Below are 10,292 nucleotides of genomic sequence, written 5' to 3'. Positions count from 1 at the left end.
CATGGAAATAAGATGATAAAGGGAAGAGCTTTTATGTTCTTTTGCACACTCATATTGCCTGCAACACTGGGGATGAGGCGCTTTCATTTTTTATGTAGTTGTTCTGAAAACATTATGGTTATAAATCCAGTAATGTCCAGCCTCATCACACCCAAAAATGTTTTCCTGTCCTTGGTCTCTTACCAGCATTACTAGCTTCCACATATCCCTAATCAATTGTCAGGTGTGGGGGGAGACAGGAGGGAGGGTTACACTTTGCAGCTGAGAATTACAGCTTTCAGCAATGTTAAGCCCCTACCTAAAAATGGGTAAGACACTGAAACTGGAGACCTGGCCAGGATATAAAAATAATCACCTTACCCTGTCACGAGAAGGAACTAGAGAGGATTGTTTTGCTTAATACTTTTCAGGTCACATATAAGTAGGGGTGTTGAGTTTGGAAAGTTATGTTGTAAAACATGCTGAACTCAGTTCTCTGAGTCCATAAGGATGTACAGTATCTTTACTGCAAAGGTATCCCATGGTCTTACCTGGATGTTGCTTTTAGCACCTCTCATCCACACACACAAACCTCTCACACAGGTTTTGTGGTACTTTAAACCCAGGCTAGCTGGTACAGCTGAGGTTAAGCCTAAACATAGCAAGTTGGGTTTTTTTAGTAGTGCACTCCCTTTGATTTAGCCTGTATCCTTACAGTCCATCAGAGAGCCCAGACAGGAAAAACTTCAAATCTCAGGAAAGCAGGAAGATCTTTGCTCAAAGCTGCCCACTGAGGACACATTGGAGGACTTACATGAGTAACAGGCCTGCCAGCTTATCCACATGAGGGCCTAGCCCTCACCTGCTTTACCTCCCCACCTTCCTCCCTGATTATACTGCCTGTAGAAAAGGCTTCCAGAGAAGCAGCCTGGGAAAGCATGAGAAGCCCTGCAACTGCATCAGGTACAGGGGAAGCTTTCAGTGGCACTCCAACCCCTCCCATCACAGCTGGTCCTCACAGGCAAAACCCTTGACCAGATTGCTCAGTGCACAAAAGGCTGAAGCCAGTTTTTCAACATCAGCAGACATCAGGAAGTCCACACAGGAGAGGATCCCATCTCGTATCTCAGCTAGGGGGTTTGCCACAGCCTGTGCTTAGCTCACAAGTTCTCAGCTCCTTAGGGTGGGGAAACCAAGCTGCCAGGTGACACTTTTGCAGCCAGTTCATCCTTTGTGTGCCTCAGATTCCTCATTAGTAAAATGGTGCTAACAGTACTCACTCCACTTGTACACCATGTTGAGATTTATTGATGGAATGCATCATACAGGACCCAGATATTGTCATCATCTTGGTAACTTACCAGAAGGCCAATGTACCCCCAATTTTACAGTGGTACAGTGTCTATGTTAGAGGGTTATAGTGTCAATGCAGAGTTACCAGTGCTAATTTCCCTAGTCTTGAAAAGTCCTGAGATAATAAAACTTGAACTTATCCTGAAAGTCATTTTCCAGCTAATCGTAAAACTCCAGTTAGACAAGGATCCCCCAGGGCAATGAATGAGTTTTTAAAATATTATGTGAATGCTGATGTCCACAGTTACTCTTAGTTGTAGATGGGTTAATTACCAGAGAATCTCTAAGTATCCTATTCCTATATTTCAGTAAAATCAGATGGACAAGTGCACTAAAGTTTGTATACTATGATAAATGCAATAGTTATCACTGAAGTCTGCTTTACTACTGGAAGTGAAGGGTAAATGAGAAAGGCAGGAGTGCTGACAGATCACAGTAACATGAACCAGTAACTGTTCATGAGGTGTCTCTGTCGGGGCATGGTCTATGGTGAAATGGTTTGTATTTCATACTCACGTACTTCACCTGGCCTCCAGCTGCAAGTGTGAGAATGTCTAAAACATCTATTGTGAGATGAATGCTGTAAGCAGGTCCTTTGCTCTACTGCCTTATGCAGGCTAGTTAACTCTGCTGTTAGCCCTTCAGGCAGTTCAGTTACCACCAAAACCCTGAGTCTTTAACAACACAGCAGAACAAATCCTCCATCCTCTCTGGACATGAGATGAGTAGGCACTTTCCACTTGGCTTTGTCCTGGACCACAAACCTGGCTCCTCTTCCTTGCAAGCTTCTCCCTCATAACGTTTTTCCTGCTTCTGCTCTCTCATCTGAATTTTAAGACCTAGTGGGACACTCCCTCATTATCAGAATGCCCCACAGATGAATATCCTTAACAGGCTTGACTGCCTCTTCTTAAAAGGGGAAGACCATGCTGTTATAAATTTCTAAGGGCCTGTGCTTGGGGGCTGGGGGGCTGGGAGGAATGCAGATGACAAAACCAGCAGAGAACCAGCTATACTAGCTAAGTGGATTCTTGCTGTCTGCATCTCTTGGAGAATGCTACATATGTCCAAGTCGTGGGCAGGCAGATGCAACTGCTTAGCTCTGGACACAGAAGTATTATCAGATCCTTGACCTGTGTGGGAACAAGATTCAGGCCTCTGGACTTGTCCAGATGAATGGATCTTCTCTGAATCTGTATGCAGATGATATGACGTCATCCCTGATGCCATCTCTTCACTTTCTACTTGGTCTTGGGCAGCTCTACTAAGGGACAGACCTGAAAGTGCAGCACAAGAATACTTGCTTCCCAATCTCCCCAGGCTTCTAGTGAAGACTATGCCATGCACAGAGTGTGTCTCCTGAATCCGTGGGCTAATGGAATGTACAGCGGATGGAGAAGAGTCCATTTCATGGGTGCAGGGATCAGATGATGTAGGTGTAGGAGAGCCTCCACGTGGTGAGGACAAAGCGAGAGTATTCGGAGCTATGGCAGCAGGGGCTGAATCTGTGTAGACAAAAAGCAGAGTATTAAACTTAGAAAAGACTTTTGGAGTGCATTCAGATGTAATTTCAAGTCTCTGTGTAGCTTTGAAAAGCTAGCTGGTAAGATCAGAGTCTCAACAGGAGCTTAGTTCCTATTCCAGCACCCAAAAGAGGGTCAATTTCCAAAGGCCTCTGTGTCCATCAACCTGGATACTACTAAAAATCTGGTCCCTTAATCTGGTGCCTAAGTGGGAACCAAACACTTTGAAAAGCATCTGGTGTCTCCCCCAGAAACTTGAGAAAAACCTGGAAGACAATCTGCAACTTTCAGTGAAAAACTAGGGTCTGAAGTAAATCAAGGCCAAAGCCTTACCCAACAGTATGTATATCTGTGTTTGATGAGAAGGGAACAAGAATTCTGAAATCTGTTCTTAGGGGAACTCCCACAGAACAGTTCTTGATCTTGTTCAGAAAACAGAACTTGTAGTCTGTGGTCACTTGGGAGGAAGGGCAAGTATGTAAAAAAAATACTTCAAGAGACATGTTAAACTTCTAGGGCAGGGGTTCTCAACCTTTTTCTTTCTGTGGTTCCCCCCTAGCATTCTATAAAAACTCCATGGCCCACCTGTGCCACAACTATCCAGCTCCCTGGCCCCACCTGCACAGCTCCGGGTGCAGTGGGCAGACTTTGGCAAGGGGGGAGCCCCAGGGCTGCCCTTACCTGAGCAGCAGTAGTATACAGCCCCCCCAATCTGCTCACAGAACTGTCTGCAAGATGGAGGCTGTGGGGCCAGGCAGAGTGGGCCCACCCCTGCCCCTTCCTCAGGACTCTCCTCAGCCCCAGGAGGCTGAGGCAGCTCCTCTCTGTACCTAGCCAGGCTGGGCAGACCCCCTGAAACCTGCTTGGCCATGGTCCCCCCACCAGTTGAGAACTGCTATTTTAGGGCACTGACTTTCAAACTGTGCACAACCAGTGGTTTATGGGACCCTTCATATTCTGTAGAATGATGTGGTTTGAGAAGACTGGAGATTTGGTAGATTAAGTGAGTCCAGAAAAAAGTATTTCCAACAGGGAAAAACACAAGAGAACCCCTTTACATCAAACCTGTCTTCTAGGAAGTTCTCACTACACAAGATTTTTACTGTGCAGTTGACTAATTAACTGCACAGTAAATGTTTCAGCAGCTACGCGTGTGCCCCTATTAAGGCGCACAAATCTAATAAACTCTGCAGCAGGGTAGTACATGTAAATTTCAAGTACTACCCTGCCGTGAAGTTCTTTTGTGCTCAGCAGCACATATGTAGACACTTAACTGGCTGGCTGAGGTACAAGGTGTGTCCCTCTGCAGCATGCTGAGCTTGGTTGGACCAGCCCCAGGCTGGCAGGCTGACTCTCCTGGACACTCTGCCAGGTGGGACTGCTGTGACTCAGCTCAATGTACTGTGGTGAGGGCATATGTGCAAAATACACACCTGGGAGCTTCCTGGGAGCAATAAACTGCAGAGTAATAAGTTCTGCAGTTCGTTGCTGCCCCGTAACAGAATGTGTAGATGTGTACTGTGGGGCAAAAACATTTCCTACTCCTCCAGAGGAAAGAAATGAAGATACCTGCCTGTAGGCATCTCCCTGCCCACAAGTGCTTACTACTCACACGAAATACATCCTTCCTGGTGTCCACTAACACATGGATCTTCTCCTTGTTCAATCTGTGATATGATGTCAGGTTTGACAGCAGAACAGCCTGCTCAGGGAAAACAACAGTTTTACACTGAGTGTCTAAGACCCAGGAGACACCATTTGTGGTACTGGATGTTCAATATATTTGTTCCAGAGTCAGGGATAAATGCTCCCCCTGTGAGTGCTAGCCTGACTGTGCTTTATGAAACATACCATTGTTTGTGTGGTGCAACTGGCCAAAAGCATTATGGAGAAGAAAAAAATCTGACTTCCTGGTCCATTATGCTATTGTTTTCAGTTCTGTATGACAGTAGAATGCTTCAGGTAATTATCACTACCAGTTGCTCAAAAAAGGCAATTTGTTAAATAAATCAAGAATATTATAGTATTATGTCTTCTGCAAAATGTCAGTTCCCCAGCTGAGCTCCTGGCAATTAAACTGAGAAATTTTAGAGAAAGGCTGTGACACTATTAGGATCTCCAACTTTCCTTTCTTGGCCTCAATTAAGTATATTTTAAATAAACACCACTCTTCTAGAATGGCTAGCTTAGTCACAGTGCCTGTTCTTATGGTCAGTTTTCACAGTTACCACACAGCTGAATTAAATACACTATTGTTCCCTGTAAGTAGAGCACAAAAACAGGGTGTCTTGGGATAAAGGCTGACCTTTTTGTAACAAGCACTGTATAGCTGGATAAATTAATAAGTGTGAACACAGGAAGTTGGAGCTCTTGGGTTTTGGTAGGGGTGTTTGAGGAAACCTGTCTGTGGGTTTTTTGTTTACTGTAAGCCACCCTGTGCCTTGTGGATAGAGGAGGATGTAGATCTAATAAACCAACAAACAAACATCATCATCAGTGATTCAATGTATGTTTTACCTGTCTAAAAAAATCATAGAATCATAAGGTTGGAAGGGACCTCAAGAGTCATTGGTCTAACACCCAACCACAAATGCAGAAATACTCTTCCTGTAACATCCCTGTTCAATCCTTATCCAGCCTCCTCTTGAATACCTCCAATGAAGGAAATGCCATAGCTTCCCTGGGCAGTGCTAATCCATTGTCTCATTGTTCTAACAGTAAGGACATTTTCCCTAAAATTTAATCTTTATCTACTTTGCTGAAATTTAAGATCATCCCTTTGTGTCCTGTCTGCTGTGGCAAGGGAGTTTCTTTATGGCAGCCTTACAAATATTTGAAAACAGCAATCATGTTCTCTTCTATCTCCTTTTCTACAAGCTAAACCTGCCTCATACTCTCAACTTCTCCTCATATGGCTTGCTCTCTATATCCTTTATCATTTTTTTCAGCTGCCTCTGGAGCCTCTCTGATTTCTTCTCTGTATCCTCGTGAAACATTTGCCTTTTTTTGTGACTGAGTCACAGTGCTGACTCATGCTGAAGCTGTGATCCACCAAACCCCCCAGATCTTTGTCAGTAATGCTACAGCCCAGCCAGTCACAAATACATAACACCCCCATTATGTATTTGTGCATTTAGTTACTCTGTCAAATCATTTGGCTCAATGACCACAAGAGTAATTATAAATGGAATGGCAGAAATTTCAAGTACAGTTTCGTAAGGCTATTGCTATTTAACATATATGTATTGACCTTAGAGTAATTTTGTCCAGCCTACATATCTCCAGTTTACTTATTAGAATATCATGTGGCCCCATAGGTGATGCATCAGGGGACCATGTGGGGGCATGTACCCCCTCAGATTTCTGTGCCGACAGCAGGGCATGGGGCTGCAGCCCAGCCAGACCCAATGCCTGGCAGCAGTGATGCAGAATTGTGCCCCCCAACTGCGGTGGTGGCGCAGAGTTGTGGCCACCACTGGCAACACTTATGCTTCACCTATATGTAGGCCTTTGTCAAAATCCTTACTAAATTTCAAATACACTATGCCCACTGCATTCTCTCCATCCACCCAATTCATTACCTTACCAAAGAGTGAGATCAAATTTGTTAGGTATCATTTGTTAACACATCCATGTTGGCTTCTCATGCTGAACCTTTCCTGCTTCAGACGCTTAACAAACTGACATCTTTATACTTTGGTCCACCAACTTCCCCAGTTTGGAATCTGGGATTTTGTGCAAAAAACACACAGAGGGAGGGAGCCAGAACCACCATGGGATATTGTAATTTTTTCTGTTATTATAAAGGTTTATATACTTAGGACCCATAGAAGGATGAAAGCAATTCCCAGAGGATGCTGATACAGACCCTTCAGAATTGTATGAATAGGTGATTTACCCAGTGAAAGCAAAACCTCATAATTGTCCCTCATCACATCCTTGTACAACTCCTTCTGCCATTCGACTAACTCCTCCCACTCCTCCTTAGAGAAGTAAACAGCAACGTCATCAAAAGTTACTGGAACCTGAAATGATAAAGAAGCCCTAGTCAGCATCTGCTTATTCACATCCTGGAAGCAGCAACCCTGGGGCCTGCAGAAGCAGGGAGAACAATAATATATACTCCAGTTTGTGCATTTTGGGAGTGAATCCCACCTGAGAGCCCATGCTTGTCACTACAAATGGGTCTTGGGATAGTGAGCAGCAACACTTTCACAGTAGGGATTTCCTGCCAAGGAAGCACAGTTGCATTGCCAGCCTGTTGTACTCAACTGCCTGACTAAGGAAACCCCCTGCATCAGAGACTAGTACATAAACCGTATTCCCCCCATTGTAACTTTGACATCTTATTCATTTTCAGTTCGGCTCCCAATTGTTTCCTGTGATTCATATCAATCAGTGTGATCATTTCTCCACAGCAATCTTCTGCCTATTTGCACTGTTCCCTCAACATGTGTTCCCTGTTACTGAAGGCCACTCTTCCATTCTGGTGTCCTGAAAAAGTAGTTTCAAATGTCTCTTGAGCATAGGACTTTACCTAAGCTGGAAACTTCTGGTGAAGTTTTGGAGTTTGGAAAATGTAGCTACATAGATTCATAGATTCATAGATGCTAGGGTCGGAAGGGACCTCAATAGATCATCGAGTCCGACCCCCTGCATAAGCAGGAAAGAGTGCTGGGCCTACATTACCCCAGCTAGATACACATCTAGCCTTTGCTTGAAGACCCCCAGGGTAGGGGAGAGCACCACCTCCCTTGGGAGCCTGTTCCAGACCTTGGCCGCTCTAACTGTGAAGAAGTTCCTCCTAATATCCAATCTAAATCTGCTCTCTTCTAGCTTGTGGCCATTATTTCTTGTAACCCCCGGGGGCGCCTTGGTGAATAAATACTCACCAATTCCCTTCTGTGCCCCCCTGATGAACTTATAGGCAGCCACCAGGTCGCCTCTCAACCTTCTCTTGCGGAGGCTGAAAAGGTCCAGTTTCTCTAGTCTCTCCTCGTAGGGCTTGGCCTGCAGGCCCTTAACCATACGAGTGGCCCTTCTCTGGACCCTCTCCAAATTATCCGCATCCTTCGTGAAGTGCGGCACCCAGAATTGCACGCAATACTCCAGCTGCGGTCTGACCAGTGCCCGATAGAGGGGAAGTATCACCTCCTTGGACCTATTTGTCATGCATCTGCTGATGCACGATAAAGTGCCATTGGCTTTTCTGATGGTTTCGTCACACTGCCGACTCATGTTCATCTTGGAGTCCACTAGGACTCCAAGATCCCTTTCCACTTCCGTGCCACCCAGCAGGTCATTTCCTAGGCTGTAGGTGTGCTGGACATTTTTCCTCCCTAGATGCAGCACTTTGCATTTCTCCTTGTTGAACTGCATTCTGTTGTTTTCTGCCCACTTGTCTAACCTGTCCAGGTCTGCTTGCAGCTGCTCCCTGCCCTCCGGCGTGTCCACTTCGCCCCATAGCTTAGTGTCATCTGCAAACTTGGACAGAGTACATTTCACTCCCTCATCCAAGTCGCTGATGAAGACATTAAAGAGTATCGGTCCAAGGACCGAGCCCTGCGGGACCCCACTGCCCACACCCCTCCAGGTCAAAACCGACCCATCCACCACAACTCTCTGGGTGCGACCCTCCAGCCAATTCTCCACCCACCGGACTGTGCAGTCATCCAAGTCACAGCCCCTTAACTTGTTCACCAGTATGGGGTGTTCTATAACTGCCAGGAAGATTTATTCTTTTCTGCATGGACTGGAGCCAGATGGGTTTGTAAAACTCCACTGTAAAGTGCAGCAATGTTTCTAAATTAACACTGTCACAGGTGATCCTTCTTATTCCTCAAAATACTTACAAGTCTACAGGAAGAAGTCCATTTCAGTGATTGAGGGCTTGTCTATGGTATGGGGTTCCTAGCACTGTAGCTTTCCTGGTTCAAATATGGTGGCAGACTCCTCTAGTGGAGACATGTCATATGGAGGCAGAAGGGTTTTTTTCTGCCAGCTTAGCTAGAACCATACCCTTGAATGACAGAAATTTACCATGCACAGCTGTGCCAACAAAACTGTAGCACAGATCAGACCAAAGCTGTACCTGGACAAAGCTCTCTCCAGCCATTTTCCTTTTGCAATCACCTCTCAGGAACGAAGATGACAGATTTTTGCCCAGCTGTAGCTCAGCAGCCAGGGAGGAATCCAGGCCTCCTGCTGGGACCATCAACCAGTTTCACATTGGTATCTTCCTGCAGCAGCTTCTGCACTAGTAGAGACAAAATAGAGATGGGGAGTAACTATAGCCTAGTAATGCCTCATGAAAAACTAGCAAGGGGATCAGTCTCAGGAGGAAGCTGTGCAAATCTGAAGATCTAAATGCTGGTCTAGGTTGCTGTAATCAGAAAATAGCTATCAAATAGGCCCTAGTTCTTATGCAGCCCATTTCATCAGGAAATTTCATAGGGCTTACAGAAGAGCCAGCTTATGGCTGAGCTATGGGGCATAATGGTTAGAGTGCCATGCTGGGAAACCAAAGAAATGTAGATTCAAACCAACTGTAGGTGAGATAAAGGACTAGAACCCAAGACCTCTACTTCTCTTGGTAAGCATTGTAGACACTTTTAGCTACTTAAGGGAAAAGATATGCACATGTTCTTATTTTCGCTGCTAATACCTATAGCCTGTACACATATATAATGATCCCTGGGGGTAAGGCCAGGCAGCCAGGAATAAAATGCCAACATGTGAGTAAGTGGCATTTAGATGGCTATGTAGATAACCAAATCCAGGAACTTATGGTGAAGAGGAAAGAAAGGAATATCCAGGCCCCAGCTGCTAGATGGTTGTTTTCTGCCTTTCTGTTTCCCACTAGAAGAATGTTTTTTTTAACCTTATCTTCTGGCTGCAGGCAGCCCTCTCTCCTGTAGCTCCCTGCAGTGGCCCCAGTATAGTTGCGACAATTTGGACATATTTTCCTATCCCTTGTTTGGTGGAGACTGCCAGAATCTTCAGAGTCAGGACTGCAGCATGCTGAATGCTGTGCCCATACAAACAGATAGAGCATCTCGCTTTCTCTGCCCCAAAGAGCTTAGAGTTTAAATATGCAAAGACAGGGGTGCAGGGGTGCTCAGTACACATTAAGCCTCTGGTCATGTGCACACCCTTTTGTGGGGGATCAAGAGGGCATGTTTAAGATTCTTCTTAATGTGTTTTCCTTTTCTTTGTCGTCTGTTCGGTTCTTTCACTTTCCCAACTTGCTTTTTCTTAAAAGCAGAAGGGCAGAGTATGGTAACTGTGGCATCCATGGAGAAGTTTCCAGCCAAGACAAGGAAGATGTCAGGATGTGTGAATCACAGTGAGATGTAGCTTATCCTCACACACATTGCCATGGCAGCTGCATGTGCATTACTTGTTGACTGATGGTTTTTATGGAGGTGAAGATTAAAT

The 10,292-nt window shown here is 45.2% G+C and overlaps 1 protein-coding gene across 5 annotated transcripts in view; it reads right to left on the bottom strand.

Moving 5' to 3' along the window:
• Positions 1-1,264: 1,264 nt before the first annotated feature.
• Positions 1,265-10,292, bottom strand: part of LOC149857384 (uncharacterized) — a 32,242-nt gene continuing 23,214 nt past the window's right edge. For 3 of the 5 annotated variants that reach the window (XM_090062871.1, XM_090062870.1, XM_090062868.1), the window contains exons 2-5: positions 8,947-9,106; positions 6,754-6,880; positions 4,468-4,557; positions 1,265-2,837 (exon numbers count right to left, since the gene is read on the bottom strand). In XM_090062871.1, coding sequence (XP_089918997.1) covers positions 2,275-2,837; positions 4,468-4,557; positions 6,754-6,880; positions 8,947-9,069 — 903 coding nt within the window. In that variant the 5' untranslated portion in view covers positions 9,070-9,106 and the 3' untranslated portion in view covers positions 1,265-2,274. Of the gene's footprint in view, positions 2,838-4,467; positions 4,558-6,753; positions 6,881-8,946; positions 9,112-10,292 lie in introns of all 5 variants that reach the window. The other 2 variants (XM_090062867.1, XM_090062866.1) reach the window with 1 other exon arrangement.

The sequence above is a fragment of the Crocodylus siamensis genome, chromosome 9 (assembly GCF_052110815.1).
Source record: "Crocodylus siamensis isolate JL-2025a chromosome 9, ASM5211081v1, whole genome shotgun sequence".
Lineage (NCBI taxonomy): Eukaryota > Metazoa > Chordata > Crocodylia > Crocodylidae > Crocodylus > Crocodylus siamensis.
The sequence above is the reverse complement of the archived record's forward strand: the minus strand, read 5'-3'. Positions and strand labels throughout refer to the sequence as shown.